The sequence below is a fragment of the Carcharodon carcharias genome, chromosome 6 (genome assembly GCF_017639515.1).
Source record: "Carcharodon carcharias isolate sCarCar2 chromosome 6, sCarCar2.pri, whole genome shotgun sequence".
In the NCBI taxonomy this organism is placed as follows: domain Eukaryota; kingdom Metazoa; phylum Chordata; class Chondrichthyes; order Lamniformes; family Lamnidae; genus Carcharodon; species Carcharodon carcharias.
Genome location: NC_054472.1, coordinates 6,622,691 through 6,642,326, shown reverse-complemented (window position 1 = coordinate 6,642,326; position 19,636 = coordinate 6,622,691). Strand labels below are relative to the sequence as shown.

Below are 19,636 nucleotides of genomic sequence, written 5' to 3'. Positions count from 1 at the left end.
ATAGATAACTGCGTGCTATGGTCTTCGTTCAGGAAATTCCTGGATGGGTACTGTGTAGTTCAATTAAAAGTTGCTCCCTTCCCTCTGGAGGACCTATCACTCGTGCTCCCCACAATAAGTACGGTTTAACTTCGTCAGATACGCGTTCCTGTGACCAACCATGTAGCACTTGTTTTCATACTTGGGATAGGACTGAGTTCTGAATTGTCCAGTCTTTGATCTATTGAGCACATACCAGTGAGGAATCTAAGAAATTTAACAGTAAAACAAGTTCTCGTAGAACTGGGACGTGTTCATCATTTTCTTGTAAAGGCAAGTGGCTAAGGGCATCAGTGTTTGTGATTTGATTGCCAAGCCTATGTACAAAGGTGTATTCGTAGGCTGCCAGGATTAAAACCCATTGTTGTATTCTTGCTGAGGCTATGGGTGGTACAGCCGTGTCCTCACCAAATAATCCTAGCAATGGTTTGTGGCCTGAAATAATTGTAAGATGATGGTTGTGTACGTACTGGTGAAATTTCTTGACACCAAAGATGATGGACGGGCCTTCTTTTTCTCTCTGTGAGTAACCCTTTTCCGCTGTGGTGAGTGTTCTTGATACGTAACCTATTGGCTGTTCTGTGTCGTCATCCATCCAATGGGAGAACACTGCTCCCACTCCATAGGGAGATGTGTCACGTGTCAGCACCAACTCTTTCGTCTGGCCATAATGCACTAATAGATTGGATGAGTGCAACAATTGTTTCACCTTTATGAAAGCTTCTTTCTGGGGCACCTCTCAAGACCAACGCTGGTACTTTTGGAGTAGAGATTGCAGGACAGCCAGCACTGTAAATAAATTGGGTAAGAACCGCCCATAATAGTTGATCATTCCTAGGAATGATTTGAGCTCTGAGGCGTTTTGGCGTAGGTGCACCTCCTATGACTCTCATTTTCTCAACTGGGTGGAGGCACTATTAGTATTTCTGTATCTTCTTTCTACGTGCCTTCTTTTTGGCTTCACTATTGGCCAGACTTCTCTCAGATGCAAGCTCAACTTGCCTAAGTCCAGTGGCTGAGTCTTCCTAAATTTCATTATCTGTCTGCTTCTTGGGAAATTCTGAGACTTTTGCTTCCAAAGCCTCTTTGGCTTCATTTGGCTGATTCTTAAGCTCTTTACTAGACAGCTAGCTTCACTGAGCTGGCACTGGCTGGAGTTCATCCGAACTCCTGTCTCCTGGCTGTATCCAACTATACACGACTCCCAGGTCTTCTTGTGAGCCCTGTTTGATCACAAAGGCTTCCCTCAAGCCCTCTCATTTACCAGGGCTTCTCCTGAGCCCTCTTCAATCACCAGAGCTTCTCCTGAGCCCTCTTCATGTTTCTCCTGCTGTGATTCCATTCTATTGTTTGAGACGGCCTTCATTTCTTCATGTTGCTGATTGGTTACACATTCTTTTTGCATTTGATCTTGAAGAACATTCAACTTCTCTTTCAACTGTTGAATTTCTTGTTGCCCTCCCTCTGGGGTCTCCTGTTGCCGTCCATGGAGTTGCCCTCTTTCTGGGGTCTCTTATTCACTTTGGCAGAGTCACCCTCTCTCTCGGGTTTCTTGTTCCCTTTGGCAGAGTCACCCTCTCTCTCGGGTCTCTTATTCCCCTCGGCAGAGTTGCCCCCTCTCTGGGGGCTCTTCTAATTTTCTGTCAATAGCCATTTTTCTTGCATATACCACTTTACACGTATTGCTGCTTTAAGAGCAGTGACCATTTTTTTTTACTTGGGCTGTCTCTGCAGCTGTCAGCTTTTCTGTGCTGTGTTTCCTGCGCTTTTCCAGTTCCAGTTTTTGTGGGATCCTTGCGATCCTGGGTCTTCTTCTCTTTTAACATTGTAAAACCTCATTCCTGTTCGAAAACACAGCAGCAATTTCTTCTCCTTTTTCTGGACAATTCTGCTTGGCTTTGTCTTTTTTTTTTAAACTTGCAAGCTGTGTGCCAGCTTCTCTAACCTACTGAGCCTGTGGGACTGCCACCCATTCCACAATGTAAGCAGAGATTTTCTCCTCTTCCCCCTGTTTTGCTCACCACTCCTGCAGACTCTCATTCAGGGGTCTGGCAATGTTGATATTATTTTTATAATGTCGGGAGTGCTCCGGGAGTTTTCTCAGTCATTTGGATCAGGGCCCATTTTTTTCATTAACTTAAAGCGACAGCATGCTTGGGGTGTATATTTTCCTTTCTTTTTAACTTGGTTTCTTCTGTTCAATCTTGTTTTGTCCTCGTCGCCAGTTTGTTATGGGGTGGCTGAGTTGTAATATTAATGATAGAGTTAATCAGCAGACACTTTGTGGGTGGAAATTTTAAGTTTATTTACAATATACTCAGCAGCACCTACATGTGTGCTTTCAACACCAACTCCATCTCTGCACTGCCTGCTGAGATAGCCCATGCTACTCTCCTATTGGTTACTAGAGATCATGTGATCTTCCCTAACACACACTATTCTTAAAGGTACATTACACACTAAATAAAATCATAATTACTACAGTAATATACCTGACATTGCAGGGAGGGAAACTAATAACAAATCAAGGACTGGAACTCACTAAAGTTAATGTAAGCAAGCAAACAGTATTAGAAAAAATACTGAACTATAGACTGCCAAATCCCCAGGACTTAATGGTTTCCACCCCAGACTTTTAAAGGAAGTAGGAAAGGAAATTGCAGATTCTTTCGCCATAATCTTCCAAAGCTCTCTCAATTCAGGAAGTGTCCCTTAAATTGGAAACTTGCCAATGTAACTCCATTATTTACAAAAGAGAGAGAGAAAAAGCAGGAAATGATAGATCTGTTAGTCTAACATCTGTTGTGGAGAGTTATTGGAATACATAATTACGGAAAAAGTGACTAAACTTAGAGAAATTAACACTCATTAGGGAGTGCTAACAATGATTTGTAAAGGATAGGTCATGACTAATGAACCTAATTGAATATTTTGAGCTAGTAAATAAAGTAATGGGGGCTGGTTAGCTCAGTTAGCTGGATGCTAGCGTACAGTTCAGAATAAGGCCAACAGCTGGAGCTTGATTCCTATTCTAGCTGAGATAGATTTGGTACCTGCCTCCTCGCTCTGCCCCTGAGAGTAGAAGGCAATGGTAAACCTCCACTGACAAAAACTGCCAAGAAATCAGCTCAGGATGAAGCATCGGCAGACAATGAGGACCTGCCTTTGGGCAAAGCACACATATAACACCAACTAAAGTAATACACAGGAATGTTGAAGGATGTAGTTTACATGGACTTCCAGAAGGCATTCAATAATGTTCCACATAAGATACTGCAAGCTAAGGCTAAAGCTCATGGAATTAAAGGCAAATTATTGACCTGTAAACAGCTGCCCATGTCCTAACCTGCACCAAATATTGTTCACCTATCACCCCTGTACTTGCTGACCTATAATTGTTGCTGATTAAGCAACACCTTGATTTTAGGATTCTCATTCTTATTTTCAAATTTCTCCATGGTCTTGCCCCTCTCTATCTCTGCTCTCCTTCAGCCCAACAACCCTCTGAGATATCTGCATTCCGCCAATTCTCGCCTCTTGCACAACGTTGATTTTAATCGCTGCACAATTGATGCCCTAAGCTCTGGAATTCCCTTCTTAAACCCCTCCACTTCTCTTTCCTCCTTTAAGATGCTCCTTAGAACCTACAACTTTGATCAAGTTTTTGATCACCTTTCTAAACATCTCCTTATGTGACTTAGTGACAAACTTTGCTTTATAATGCTCCAGCGAAGTACATTGGGATGTTTTAGTTTATGAAAAGCACTGTATAAGTACAAGTAGTTGTTGTTACTTAGGAGGTCAGTTAAATGATCACGGACAGAGAGTGTGAATAATGGGTATATGCTCAAATTGGAAGAAGTGACAAGTCGTATCCCAAAAGGATCTGTGCTGGGGTTTCATCCATTCACTATATTTATTTATGACTTAGAAACCGTAATAGAGAGCCATATATCCAAGTTTGCTGATGACACAAAGATTGCTGGCATAGTAAATTGCATAGACGGAAGCATAAAATTACAAAGAAACATCGATAGATTAAGTAAGTGTGCAACACTGTGGCAGTAGCATTTCAATGCTGATAAATGAGATCATCCATTGTGAATGCAAAAATGATAGATCCAAGGGTTATTTAAATGGTGAGGAAAGTTAGGAACATCAGCTATCAAAGAGATTTTGTGGTCCATGTAAACAGGTTGCTAACATATGGTCAGCTACAAAAAATAATCAAAAAGGCTAATGGAATAGCCTTTATAACTAGAGATCTAGAGTACAAAGGGAAGTTTTGCTGCAACTATACAAAGCTCTGGTTCGACCATATCTGGGGTAGTATGTACAGTTCTGAACACTTCACCTTAGAAAGTGCATATTGGCCTTGGAAGGCGTGTAGCACAGATTTATCAGCATGTTACCAGGGTTCTAAGGGTTAAATTATGAGGAGAGGTCATGTAAACTAGGTTTATATTCCTTGGAATGTAGAGGTTAAGAAGTAATTTAATTGAGATTTTTAGGATTTGGAAAGGAGTTTATAGGTTGGATAGAAACTTTTTCTGCTGGTGGGGAGGAGTCTAAAACAATGGGACTTAACCTTAAAATCAGAGTCAGGCCATTCAGGAGAGAAGTTAGGAAATACTTCTTCAATTAGAAGCAATAGATGCCAGCTGACTTAATAATTTCAAATATAAGATCAACAGATTTTTGCCACACAAGTGTATAAAAGGAATAGAGCCAGGATAGATGGATGGAGTTAAGATGCAGGTCAGCCATGATCTTGTTGAATGACAGAATAGGTTCGCAGAGCTGAATGGCCTGCACTTGTTCCTATAGGGATCGGATTGTCTTCCTGATATATCTGGGATTGGGGTGACTCCCCATTTTATCTTTGATTGTGGTGTCTTACTACTATGACTGTGGGATTGGAATGTTTCCCTGTTGTTTCTGGGATTAGAGTCTTACACTGTTATATCCATGAGGTTGAATTGTTGCCTTAATAAACCCATGTGGTTGGGTTATTTCCCTGCTATGTCCTTGCAGTTGTGGGTTTCTGATTTGAGCTGGATATATTAGTAGACTGCAGTGCCGTTCTGACTAGATTTAGTGCTTGAATGGACAAGAATGCTTGCTTATCTTTCAGACATGTTTTTGCAGGTTCTGATTAAAAAATTTGCCTAAGAAACTCTGTCAGTTGTATAAAGGAAGAAATGTGCTCTATTTGCTTTATAACTCCTCCTTCAGGATTGGCAAAATAAATATAAGAGCAAACGAGCAGAAAACAAAAGCAGGGGATTGAAAGAAAACTGACTAAGAAGATAGCGGTGTCTGGAACGAATAGGAAAATGTGCTCACAAGCATTGGTGTGTATATTTCTTTTACCTTTAGCTATTGTAAGTTGATCTGAGGAGACAAATTGATGAAAGGAAGAGAGTTAAAGTTTCTATAGGTTTGAAAAAAGGAAAAGAATAACAAAAGTCAACCTGAGCACATTAGAGGCAGAAACAAGAGAAAAGATAATATGAATAAGGAAATAGCAGAGACATTTAACAAGTACAGTACTTTGCATCTCTGTTCTTGATAGAAGATACAAAAAAAACCCATTCTGGAAATAGTGGAGAACCAAGGGTTAAGAGAATGAGGAACTGGAAGAAATTAGTATTAACGGAGAAGTAATACTGAAGAAATTAATGGGACTAAAAACTGCCTAATTCTCTGGAATTGATGACCTACATCCTAGGTTTTTAGAAGAGGTAGCTGCAGAGATAGTGGATGCATTGGTTTTGATCTTCCAGAATTCCCTAGAATCTAGAATGGATTTCATTGATTGGAAGGTAGTAAACAAAACTGTCTTATTCAAGAAAGGAGGGCAAGAGAAAACAAGGAACTATAGGCCAGTTAGCTTGACATCAGTATTAAGGGAATGCTATAATCTATTATTAGGGATGTGATAACATGACATTTAGAAAATCATAAAATGGCTGAGCAGAATCAATGCAGATTTATGAAAGGGAAATTGCGCTTGATGAATCTGTTCAGAGTTTTTTGGAGTCTGTAACTAGCAGGATAGATAAGGAGGAACCAAGATATGTATTGTATTTAGATTTTCAAAATGCATTCGATAAGGGGCCACGCAAGAGGTTATTACACCCAAAAAAGGGCTGGTGGGATTAGGGGTAATATTTTAGCATGGATTAAGGATTAGATAATGGACAGAAAACAGCGAGTAGAAATAAACAGGTCATTTTCAGATTGCTAGGCCATAACTAGTGAGGAACCACAAAGATCACTGCTAGGGCCTCAGCTATTTACTATCCTCAAGGGTATGTCAATGACTTAGCTGAGGGGACGGAGTATAATATATGCATGTTTGCTGAAGATACAAAGTTAGGTGTGAAAATAAACTGCGAGGAGGTCACAGAGGCTGCAAAGGGATATAGTCAGATTAAGTGAATGGGCAAGAACATGGTAGATGGAATATCTTGTGCAGAAGCGTGAAGTTACTCACTTTTGTAGGAAAAACAGAAAATTTTTTGAATGGTGAGAGACTGCAAAATGTTGTTATTCAGTGGGATCTAGGTCTCCTTGTATGTGAGTCATGAAAAGTTAATATGCTGATCCAGCAAACAATTAGGAAAGCAAATGGTTATGTTAGGTTTTATTGCAAAGGGATTGGAGTACAAGTGTAAAGCTGCCTTACTGCAATCATAAAAGCCTCAGTGAGACCACACCTCAAGAACTGTGCACAGTTTTAGTCTCCTTACCCAAGGAAGGATATACTTACTATAGAGGTGGTACAATGAAGGTTCACTAGACTGATTCCTGGGATGAGGGGGCTGTGCTATGAGGAGAAATTGAGTAGACTAGGCTTTTATTCCCTAAAGCTTAAAAGAATGAGAGGTGATCTTATTAAATCATATAGGCCTGGATTTGACCTTTGGTGGGCGCGCCCAATCGGTGGGCCCAGGAGCGGTCTGGGAATGGGCCCCCGACTGTGACTTCTTGCTGGTTGGCCAACTACCAGCCAGCCAGTGTGAAACGCACACTGAAAAGCTCAGCGCTGCCGGGGTGGGGATAGGAAGAGGGCAGGTGATGACGTTTGCGCGGGCATGGGTGAGCGCTGCAAGAAAGCTCCCTGAAGGCAGACAGCTGCCTCAGAGAGCTGCAGACCTGAAAAAGCTAAAATAAGGGTTTTAAAAGCTGAAAAGAAGTGTCCATGCATCATAACCAATCACCTGAAAATATGGCTGATAAAAACAATTCTGTCCACATCACAGAAATTTCATTCTGCCCTCGGATGAGGTTTGATGAAAAATATTAAAGCCGCCAGGCCGATTCACCTGTCCGCGGGCAATGAAAAATCTGAGTCAATTGCGCCATTAATGGGCTTAATTGCCCTCTTAATTGTCAGTGGGCGCACTTCCGACTTTTGCGCCTGAGCGAGATATCGTGTGAGTGCAGGAAGACGTCGGGACACTTGTCCGATGTCTTCTCGCGCAATTTTATGCCCAATCAGGTTGGGTGCATGCCCACCCGTGGGACGTAAAATTCTGCCCATAGATTTTGTAAGGGGCTTGACAGGGTAGATGCTGGGAGGACGTATCCCGTTTGGGGAACCTAGAACCAGAAGTCACACTCTCATAATAAGGGGTCAACCATTTAGGGCAGAGAAATGTCTTCACTTAAAGTGTTAATGGAATTCTCTACCTTAGAAAGCTGTGCATGCTTAGTTATTGAGTATGTTTAAGACAGAGATCTATTGATTTTTGGACACTAAGGGAATTAAGGCATATGGGGATACAGATGCACACTCTCAAAATCGGCGGTCCAGAAATCAGAGTTGTTCGAAAACCGGACATTTTTAGACTGTGCCATGCACCTTTTTTTTATATTTTACTCAACTACAATTAACTTATCTGGACAATTCAGATAGGTGCTGCATGGTGCCAGATTTGTTATCCCCTTTGTGCTTCTGTGCCAGTCTATTCCTGTGTTCCAAGCAATCTTTGACCTGGATTGGCCCAAACTGCCCTTTGCCCAAAGCATCTGACCCAAAATCTAGCAAAATCCAAAATCTGGCATAGCCTAGTCCCAAGGCTGCTGGTTTGAGAGAGTGTACATGTAGTGCAGGAAGGTGAAGTTGAAATAAAAGATCAACTATGATATTATTGAATGAAGCAGGCTTGAAGGGTTGAATGGCCTACTCCTATTTCATGTTCTAATGCAAGAATGGGAAAAATACATTTTTATGGTGCCTTTCATGACCTCAAGACATTCCAAAGCACTTCACAAAAAGGAGTCAAATGGACTCGAAACACAAACTCTTGTTTCTCTCTCCACAGATGCTGCCAGACCTGCTGAGTTTTTCCAGCATTTTCTGTTTTTATCACAAACAATGAAGTACTTTTTGAAGAGTTGTGTAAATATATTTTACAACTTTATTGTGCATTGAGTTGATCTCTCTTTTCCAGATGGTATTAACTGCTTTCCTTGCAGTTGTTAATGCAAATAAATGTATGGGATTACCTTCAGATTGTAGAGATGAAATTCCACTCAATTTGCTAAAGAAAAGGATCAGCATTACATATCCCTCGAGTATTTTGAAAGCACTGGGAAGACATGACCAAAAGAAAAATCACAGCTGCCCAGCATGGTCTCCTGAACTGCTGGCAAGTTCACACATTGAGGATAGATCATTCTCACCTTGGGGCTACAGGTAAGAAAATGCTGGTATTTAGTATTGCAGTTTTTCCATGTGGTATTGCTATACCTTGAAAAGATAACAAGTCCATTGTTTCCAGATCCTAACATAAGCAGCTAATGCCTGTACAGCAGCATGTTAGACCAGACCAGAGGTCATAAATTAATATCTGCACGTCATGTTGCGTTCTGATGAAGAGTCATACGGACTCGAAACGTTAACTGTATTCCTCTCCACAGATGCTGTCAGACCTGCTGAGTTTATCCAACTATTTTTGTTTCAGATTTCCAGCATCTGCAGTATTTTGCTTTTATCATGTTGCGAAATTGAATTCACAAAAACATTGTTATTTGTGATAAAAGCAAAAAACTGCGGATGCTGGAAATCCAAAACAAAAACAGAAACAGAAATACCTGGAAAAACGCAGCAGGTCTGGCAGCATCGGCGGAGGAGAGCACAGGTGACATTTCGAGTCCTCATTGTCATTTGTGCACTGCCTTCAGGTTCTAATGTGAAACCACCTATGGGGTGAGTTAAGCTGGCAGGTAGTTAGCTTCCATAAGTAGGCTGATGATACCCAGCTCTACTCTCCACCTGTTCACTTGATCCGCCGCTGCCTGTCTCTGTGTTGTCAGCCATCCAATCTTGGATGAGCTGTAATTTCCTCCAGTTAAACACTAAGATCAAAGGCATCAATGACAGGCCTTACCAAAGACTCCACATCCTTACCATTCTGTTCCCCTTGCCTCACCATTGAACTCTTAAGCTGTATCCAACTGCATATGCTCTCTATCACACAAACCACCTACTTCCACCTCCGTAATATCACCCATCCCCGCTTCTACCCACTTGCTGTCACCTCCATTTGCAAATATTTCCTGGCCACCCTCCTATGCTCCACCTCTATAAACTTTACCTTGTTTGAAATTCTACAGCCTGCATTCTATCCCACTGCAAATTCTTCTCACCCATCACCTTTGTCCTTGCTGACATGCATTAGCTTCCAGTCCAATCACTCAAAATTTTAAATTCTGTTCCTCATATTTAAGTCCCTTCATGATCTCTCCTCTCCCTAATCCCATTCTAAGCCAGCCCTACATTGCTCCTCGAAATTTCCAGGCTTGTGCAAGTGCCCAACCGGCATCCCCCCCACCCCCAGCCAACCAACTTTGTCCCACCATTGGCAATTGTACCTCCACTCTCTGGAATTCCCTCTTTAAACTTGCCTGCCTTTGCACCACCCTCTCCTTAAACAACAATTTGAGCCATGATGGACCAAATGGCCTCTTGTCATGTACAATTCTACAATAAAGGGATATTAGGACAGTGACCAAAAGTTTGGTCAAAGCGGAAGGTTTTAAACTGCTTCTTAAAGACAGAAAAAAAGACAGAGAAGCAGAGAGTTTTAGGGAAGGAATTTCCAAGCTTAAATCCACATCTTTGACCAAGCTTCGGCTTTGTGTCATTTATTTTTCCAATGGCATCTCCATAACCTATCTTGGCACATTTTTCTATGTTAACATAATTATGTATTAGCATTCCAGCCATGAAGCCTCATAGGCTGGAAACATATATCAGAAATCCAGGCATGGAACTCAGTGTTGTCAGTTTGCAGCTTTAAGGGTTTCCAGTGCATTCAAATTAATAGTCAGTATGCTTTAATTCATAAAAGCATAGGAACAAGAGGAGGCTACTCAACCCTACAAGACCGTGCTGTCATTCAATTAGATCATGGCTGATCTGTATCTTAACTCCATCTACCCTGCTTTAATATCCTTGCCCAACAAAAATCTTTTTATCACAGTTCTGAAATTTTTAATTACCTCCCAGACTCAACTACTTTTTGGGGAGGAGAGTTCCAGAGTTCCACTACCCTTTGTATGATTAAATGCTTCCTAACATCATCCCTGAATGGGCTGGCTCTAATTTTAATGTTCTGGGCTCCCCACCAGCAGAAATGGTTTCCTGTATTGAATCAATTTACCATTTTAAACACCTCGAGTAAATCACTCCTCCTAACCCAAGGCAATACAAATAGTCTATGCAACCTGTCCCCAGAACTTAACCCTTTAAACCCTACTTTTCATTCTGGTGAATCTGTGCTGCACCCACTCTTTCCTGAGCTGCCTTGCCCAGTCTGTGGAGAAGGTAACAGAATGCGTATAGCTCGTGAATTCAAACTAAATATTTACAACTTTAACAAATTCTATCTTCCAATGGTCTAGGATTAATGAAGACCCTAAACGGATCCCTGAATCAATCCCAGAAGCTGTTTGTCTGTGTCACGGCTGCATCAGCTTTAGTAAGATGAAGCATACGCTGGACTACACTTCAGTACCTGTGACAACAACCATGCAGGTGTATTATCGCACATCCTGTGGAAAACATAAGTTTCGGTATGAAACTAAGTGGATTGATATCGCTGTTGCTTGTACGTGCATCTCTCCAAAGATGGGTTAATTAACCATTGTCTTACTGTAATTGTATCTGTATTTGGCAGACTAATTGTATTGCACCAAGATACTCTGAACTGTATTGCAATTTTCTACCGTTGTGAATTCAGCTGTCCTTAGGGGAAGGACATACAAAGCCCCTCTACAGTAACTGTCATTTTATAAAGATCTGTATTTTTGTTGAAAGTGTACTTTTCATATTCTTGTTTTAGCACAAAAGGAAAGTACTAGCAGTGATTTTCAGCCCCTTTCCCATTAGTATAATCTCCTCTAGCTCTACTACCACCCCACCACTGAGATATCTGCACTCCTCTAATTCTGCCCTCTTCTGGGACCTCAAATTTAAGTACTCCACCATTGACAGTTGTGCCTTCAGTTGCCTAGGCCCTAAGATCCCTCCCCAAACCTCTCTGCCACTCTTTCCTCCTTTATGATGCTCCTTAAAACCCACCTCTTTGACCAAGCTTTTTGGTCACCAGTCCTTAATATCTTTTTATGTGGTTCCGTGTCAAACTTTGTTTTATAACACTCCTGTGAAACATCCTTGGCACATCTTGTTACATTACAGATGCTATTTAAATACAAGCTATTGTTGTGATCTATGTATTGGTAAATCAGTTAGTCAGTTGTTAGTCTTTCACTGGTAAAGTAGAATGCAAAGGATCCAGGATAGGAAGATGCAAGACACAGTCACGCTGTCCAGATTGGATTGAGTAAAGCAAAGCAGAGTAAAAGGAGGCAATGTTTCAACATATCAAAATTTAAGAAGTAGCTAGAAACTAGGAAACCTAGAAAATTGTGTCTTAATCTTTACAGCTATCTTACCAGACTTGGTTGTGCATTTTTCCTGAGAGAATTTGAACAGACTTTACAGCCATTTCCCCATGTGGTAGTCTCAGTTCCAAAAGACATCCCCGACTGTTGCGCTTGAAAGACAGAAAGTAAAGCGAGGACAGAATAAGGGAGACAGACAGAGGAAGGAAAGAGGCTGCTTCAGCTGATAGGTATTCTGGGAGAGAAAGAAAATCCCAGCCTGGAAAGGAACAAAACAGGAATAATACAAAGAGAAATGAAACCCCCAAGTTATTTTTCATAGAATAATACAGCACAAGAGACCATTCAGCCCTTTGTGCCTGTCCTGGCTCTTTGAAAGAGCTATCCAATTTGTTCCACTTCTCCTGCTCTTTCCACTTAACCCTGAATATTTTTCCTTTTAAGTACTTATCCAATTCCCCTCTGGGTATTACTTTTGAGTCTGCTTCCATCACCCTTTCAGGCAGTGAAACAACTTGTAGTGTGTTTTTTTTCACTCACATCCATCCCTCTGGTTCTTTTGCCAATCACCTTGATAACATACAATTTTATACGCACCATTAGGGACTTTTTCCTTGGCAATGTTCCTGCCTAGGCACACCTTGGATCAGTTTGTTTTTAAGCAGTTCCATACTTTGGTGGTGTTCGCACTTGCATTAAACGCAGAACAGCCAGATAAACATTAAGTTGTGGGGAAAGACTAATTGTGACCTGCACCATCACAGTGGCATTCACCTGGAGGCACAATAAAACCAAATCTCAAGTATTTTGATGAAGTCATACCAGACTTGAAATATTAACTCTGTTTCTCTCTGCATTTGCTGCCAGGAGTGCTGAGCTTTTCCAGCATTTTTTGTTTTTATTTCAAACCTCAAATATCTTGACTCACCCGAGATTAACAGCACCATCAAGCTACATCTCAACTTTCTTATCTTTCCCAATTCCCATTCTAACGAGTGGTGACGTTACTTGACTAGTAACCCAGGGGCCAGGACTAAACATCTTGAGACTCAAATCCTACCATGGCAGCTGGGGAATTTTAAATTCAGTTAAAAACTAAATCTGGAGTAAAGGTAGTCTCAGTAATGGTGACCATGAAATTACCAAATTGTTGTAAAATCCCATCTGGTTTACTAATGTCCTTTAGGGAAAGAAATCACCCATCCTTACCCAGCCTGGCCTACATGTGATTCTGGACGTACAGCAATGTAGTTAATTTTTAACAGCCCTCTGAAATGGCCTAGCTAGCCACTCAGATCAATCGCAATTAGGGATGGGCAATATATGCTGGTCTTGCCAGTGATGCTCACATTCTATGAATTAATGAAAAAACATTGTAGTTTGGACATTTTTGTGAAACATTAGATAGATAGAATTTGCAGCGTAGAAACAGGTTATTCAGTCAGCTGATCTATGCCAATTTTTTTGCTTCACATGAGCCTCAATTCAGCCTATCAGAATAACCTTCTATTCCTTTCTCCCTCATGCGCTTATCCGCTACCTCTTAAATATATCTACGTTATTCAACTGAATCAAACCTTGTGGCAACAAATGTTCTACATTCCCACCACGCTCTGGGTAAAGAAATTTAATCTAAATAGTACTTTCCTGGCCAGCACTGTTGCGTCTTTATTGGCATTTCCTGTCCAAGATATACAAGATATTTTATCAAAAAGAGTTGAGCGTTGCAACATTATTTCTGTTTTGCATCCTTTGGAGACCAAAAAAATTATGACTGCAAAGGGAATTTGTGTCAGTGCAATGCACTGTTTGTGTGCCAAACCTTTGTTTGACAATTGTTCCTGTGAAGTGCACAGTAACACTTTACTATGTTAAGAACACTATAGCTGGGATTTTGTTGGGCCGACGGGTGTCCTGCCTACCGGTCGGAGAACCGGCGAGGAACACCAGTCAGTTCCATGGGGGAGGCCCGACAGAATCAAGTACCCATCAGGCACTTAACTGGCTGCCTTTGGGCTTTCCCTGTGATTGTGTGCTCGCAATCATTGCCGATATTCCCTCTAAGCTGCCTGGCCAACTCGAAAGTTCCTTTCCAGGTTGCACACCATCCAATCCTTTAAGTTACCGTGCGTGCACAGAAGCACAAAATAATTTAAAGGAACCGGGCACTTAAATTGCCCACGAACTCCAAAAGAAAATTAGTTAGTACTGATTTACTGATATGTGTGTGATAGTTAATGCATGCGGCATAAAATGGCTGAAAGTGTTTCTTTTTAAGCAATGCATTTCTGATATATGAAATGTGGCACCAACGTGTATTGTTTAGAAATACTGGTCAGAAATTTGCCTAATCGGTTTTCTCTTTGAAAGAGCCGGGCACAGGCACAGTGAGCCAAATGGTCTCCTTCTGTGCTATAACATTCTATGAAATACGGCTCTTTAAGAAAATTCCCAAGTATTCAGAATAAAGTGGGATTTTTTTTTGATGTAAAAGATGTTGCTTGTGGGGTCATTGGAACTTTGAGATCTGGAATCCGTTTCTGGAAAACACAGGCGCTGGGAGTAATTTTAATTTTGGTCAAAAGTTTAAAATGGGTGATATTGGCCAGGATTTTACAGTAGGCAAGCGGGGGCGGGCCCAACACACCGGCGCGGAAAATGATGCACAATGACCTCGGGCATGCGTCCCAACATCATCGCGCTGTCTCGCGATGTTTCTTCAGCGGGTACACGCTGGAGTCGGCTGTGCACCCGCCGATAACTGAAAGGCTTATTAAGGCCATTAACGACGTAATTAATCTCAAGCTTATGCTGCCCGTCCAAATTTACGGTTGACGGGCAGGCAAAAAGGCCAAGCGGCCTTTACATTTTTTAGGAAACCTCAGCCATGAGTGGGATGAGATTTCCTAAAGCTTTTACGAATTAAATGAAAAGTTTTTCTGAAAAATAAAAACATGCCCCATGATATGACACAGTCCAATGAGGGGGCATGTTTCATTAAATTTTCATTACATTAATTTATTATTTTCAAAAGCACTTCAATCTCCCTGAGGCAGCTCTTTGCCTCAGGGAGATTGAAGCGCTTTGTTGCATGCATGTGCGAAAGAGCCCTGGACCTGATTCTCCCTCCTCCTCCCCGCCCGCACAGGTAGTGCTCAGCGCTACTGCTCACGTACTACACTGGGTGGGCCTTAATTGGCCTGCCTGTGTAAAATGGCGGTGCGGAGCCAATTGCAGGCCGTGGTTGGCTCCGCAACCACTCCTGCCAAGCCCACCCTACGCGGTAAAAATTCAGGCCGTTGTTTCAGCCGTCAGTTATACATCTTTCCCATCTTCACGGACTTCAATTGGGAGAGATATATGACGGGTGACCAATCCTAAATTGCCAGTTTTACACCAATCATACACCAACAAAGTGTGTTAGAGAAAGGGGTGTTATAGAGCATCTTATCTCTATACTAAAATGTATCCTGCCGTTAGCAGTTTCTCATCTGCAAATTATCACCCATGTTTTCAGCGGAAGAATAAAATATCAATGAAAGAATCACCTTCCAGATAACTTGTTCTGCTTATTTGTTTACAGGAGTTAATAGGTTTTCTGTAAAGAATGTTGTGTGAAAAGAATCAGTGATAAAATATCATTGCACTAATGAATGTCCTTGGACATCCCAGATGTTGGGTTTATCTGAATCAAAACATGTGCTTGCAAGGAAGCACCATAAATTAGATGCTTTTTTGTGAATTTTCACAATAATGTTAAAGAATAATGTTAAAGAATTCTATGTAATAATTCTAAACCTATAGACGATAATGCAAAAAGAAATACAAACTGGGCTGCCAGTTCTTGGTGTTTGCTGCCCACAGCACATTGCCATCCATTACCAGGAACATCACATGAAGAGTCTTCCACAGCTTGTGTGAAAAATCTGACCAGTGTCTTCAAATAACTGAGTCAAACAACGACTACTGAAATATGGCCTATAAAAAGCCTGCTTCTCTCACCACATTAATTACCTACAAAATATTAAAATGATCAGTGTGAAATAAAACACAAATAGAAAAGAAATTTGCATTTATATAGCATCTTTCACAACCTCAGGACATCCCAAAGCACTTTGCAGCCAATGAAGTACTTCTGAAGTGTAGTCACTGTCATAATGTAGGAAACAGGGCAACCAATTTGATCACAGCAAGCTCCCACAAACAGCAATGTGATAATGACCAGATGTTTCTAGGGGCTGGTTAAGGGATAAATATCGGATACCAGGGAGTACACTCTTGCGCTTTTGTGAATAGTGCTGCAAGATCTTTTACATCCACCCAAAAGGGTAGACAGGGTGTCGACTTCATGTTTCATCTGAAATACAGCACTTCAGGCAGTGCAGCACTCACCAGATTATTGTGCTCAATTCTCTGCAGTGGGACTTGAAATCACACCTTCTGACTTAGAGGAGAGAGTGCTACCCACCGAGTCACAGCTGACACATGTGTGCCAGGGATATAAATAGGTAGATCTTTTAAAATATAAAAACAAAGTGCTGGAAAAACTCAGCAGGTCTGGCAGCATCTGTGGAGAGAGAAACAGAGTTAACGTTTCGAGTCCAATGTTCTTTGGAAAACTTTAGCTGCCAGACCTGCTGAATTTTTCCAGCACTTTTTGTTCTTATTTCAGTTCTCCAGGATCCGCAGTATTTTGCTTTTAGGTTTTTTAAATATTTAATTGCCTATTTCAACACTGCTGTTAAGGAATGCTCTATAAAGGAGTGGCTTTATATAGGCTGCTGCAATGCAGACTGCTTTGGAGTGAAATCCCTGTGGCCAGTGATGTGTGGGTGAGTGCAAGATGGAGACTTTGAACCTTGCACTGAAAATTCAGATGTGTCAGTGCTAGATAACAGTGTTAATAGTCAGGGAACAGCAATATTGTATAATAAAAACAGAAATTTAAGGAAGCACTCTGCAGGTCAAGTAGCCTCTATGGACAGAGGAACAAAGTTAATGTTCAGATCAATGGCCCTTCACCAGAAGAGTGTGTTGCTTTGGAAGCAAGGCACCCCGCCCACACTCTCAACACTCTGGCCTTCCCTGGGGTGTAAATTAGCTTGTGTGGTCTTACTTTAAGACTTAATATCATCAGAAAGAGTGTTGGGCTGGATCCACTTGTGAATTTATCCCCTTCAATTTTCTCCCTCCCGCGATAGTGCCGACTCATAGAAATGTAGCTCCATTGGCAGTCCTGAAGTTGCGTGCAGGCCAGCAGAGCCCTTGAAGGTGCTAAATCATGCTGGAATACAGTTCCACCAGTACCAGTCACGCTTTGGCACATGCCCGCAGCAGCCTTTCTCTGAAAATTGGCTGGCTGATTCTTTATTAAGCCAATTATTAGTGTCCTAGCTGAAATCAACTGACTGATCATAAACCGTGAACGTTCCTGATATGTGGCTGACTCAGTGCCACAATAGATGATACATGCCCCACTCGATGAGCATAAACCTAATTTCAGCGATGATGAAACAATTTGAAGATCTAAATTCACTTAACACATTGTTGAATAAAACTATGTTTCTATCAAATGAATTACTCAGCACTTATGGCAGTCATCCATTACGTACCACTTAAGATACATCTGAAAGAAACAAGAAACCCACACCGTCAGTTCCAAAGTCGTAATTGCTATCTGAACCCTAACAGGAGATCTAGATAGATATTTTAAAATAAAAATACTGTAATAAGTGTCGATTCTGGTTCAGCTCCTGGAAATAATCTCAGAACCACAATTCTACTTTGTCATGTATTGCCAGGATTGCCATGTGTTGTGGCGCAGTGGGTAGCATCCCAGAATCTGAGCCAGAAGCTCTGGGTTGAAGTCCCACTCCAGGACTTGATGGTCACAGAAGGTGTGCTCATAACGTGGCCAAACAGGCTGATTATCAACCTGAAAATCCTTCCAATATGACTATGGCAGGTGGTAAGGGCAGGAGAGTTTCCTGGTCAGCCAGAACCTGCAGAAGGCAACTGAAAATCACTGCAATCTTGCCAAGCATAACTGTGGGCCAACATGCGAAAGTCACCAATGCCCTCTTAGGTTGTCAATTTGGCCACCACAGGCCAGATTAACAACCAGGAGAACAAAAGACAATATGGAACTAATATTAATCCATCAAGTTCACTTCTTCTAGTGAAGATAAAAGAGTTGACTTCTACCTAAATTTATTCAATCTCACGAGGAAGTTGATCAATCCACAAAAATAAAGTTCCCTGAAATTTATCCTGAAGACATTATAAAATCAAATCCCATCCCTCAAGTGTCTAGAAGCAATATTTTCTGGGGAGTTGGGGGGGTGGGGGGTGGCACCAAACCATAGAAAATAAATGATGTGCCTTCAAAACACTTATATCCCCATTGGGGAGGGAAGGGGTTGCTACAGGTGGTGCTGTATGGATTGAGGAATGCTGGGGGTTGGGGCGGAAATGGGCAGTGTTGCAGGGGGTGGGTTAGTGCTGCAGTGCGGAGAGCATTGCAGGTGTGGGGTGGGGTTGCTGCAAGGGCAGGGAGTACTGCAGGGGGGTGTGGGTGGGGGTGATGAAAGTGGGGGAGTGGTGTGGCAAAATTAATGGCTCTTTACTTAAATGCATATAGTATTCAGAACAAAATAAATGAATTAACAGCACAAATAGAGGTTAATGTGTATAATCTTATAGCCATTAAGGAGACATGGTTACAAGGAGATCAAAGCTGGGAACTAAATATTCAGGGGTATGTGACTTTTCCAAAGTCAGGCAGAAAGGAAAAGGTGGTGGGGTATTTTTATTAGTACAAGATGGAATAAGTACGATAGCAAGAAAGAATCTCAGATCGGAAGATGTAGAATCCATATGTGTTATTTTAGATCTGGTAATGTGTAATGAGGCAGTTTTAATAAATGATCTCAGAGTAAAAGCTACCCTAGGAAACAGTGACCATAATATGATAGAATTTAGCATTCAGTTTAAGAGTGAGAAAATTGGGTCGGAAACAACTGTGGTAAACTTAAATAAGGGTAATTACAAAGGAGTGAGGGCAGAGTTGGATGGGGTGGACTGGGATAGGATTTTAACAGAAAAAAGGTTGATGAACAATGACAGGCATTTAAGAAAATAGTTCACAACAAAGATATATCCCAGTGAGGAAGAAGGATTCAAGGAAGGGGATAAACCAATCATGGTTAACCATGGAAATTAAGGGTAGTGTCAAATTAAAAGAAAAAACATACAATGTGGCAAAGATTAGTGGTAAGCCAGAGGGTTGGGAAAGTTTTAAAAACCAACAAAAGATGACCAATAAAAAAATGAAGAGGGAGAAAATAAACTTTGAGGGTAAACTAGCAAGTAATGTAAAAAAAGCTTCTTTAAATATATAAAAAGGAAGAGACCAACCAAAGTAAACATAGGCCTGTTACAGAAAGAGGCTGAGGAAATAATAATGGGGAACCAGGAAATGGCAGAGGAGTTGAATAAATACTTTGCTTCAGTCTTCACGGTAGAAGACACTATAGCATTCCAATACTAAATAATCAAAGGGCAAAAGAGAGGGAGGAAATAAATACAATAACTATGACTAGAGGAAAAGTACTAGGGAAGCTAATGAGGCCAAAGGCCTGTAAGTCCCCTGGACCCGATGGGTTGCACCCTAGGATAA

At 41.3% G+C, this 19,636-nt stretch overlaps 1 protein-coding gene across 1 annotated transcript; it reads left to right on the top strand.

The window, feature by feature from the left end:
* The first annotated feature begins 5,260 nt into the window (after nt 1-5,260).
* On the top strand, nt 5,261-11,370 carry LOC121278989 (interleukin-17C-like). The gene is made up of 3 exons (XM_041189681.1): nt 5,261-5,393; nt 8,502-8,746; nt 10,957-11,370. The coding sequence occupies exons 1-3, from the start codon at nt 5,376-5,378 to the stop codon at nt 11,189-11,191; spliced, it is 498 nt and encodes a 165-aa protein (XP_041045615.1). The 5' UTR covers nt 5,261-5,375; the 3' UTR covers nt 11,192-11,370.
* The last annotated feature ends 8,266 nt before the right edge of the window (nt 11,371-19,636 follow it).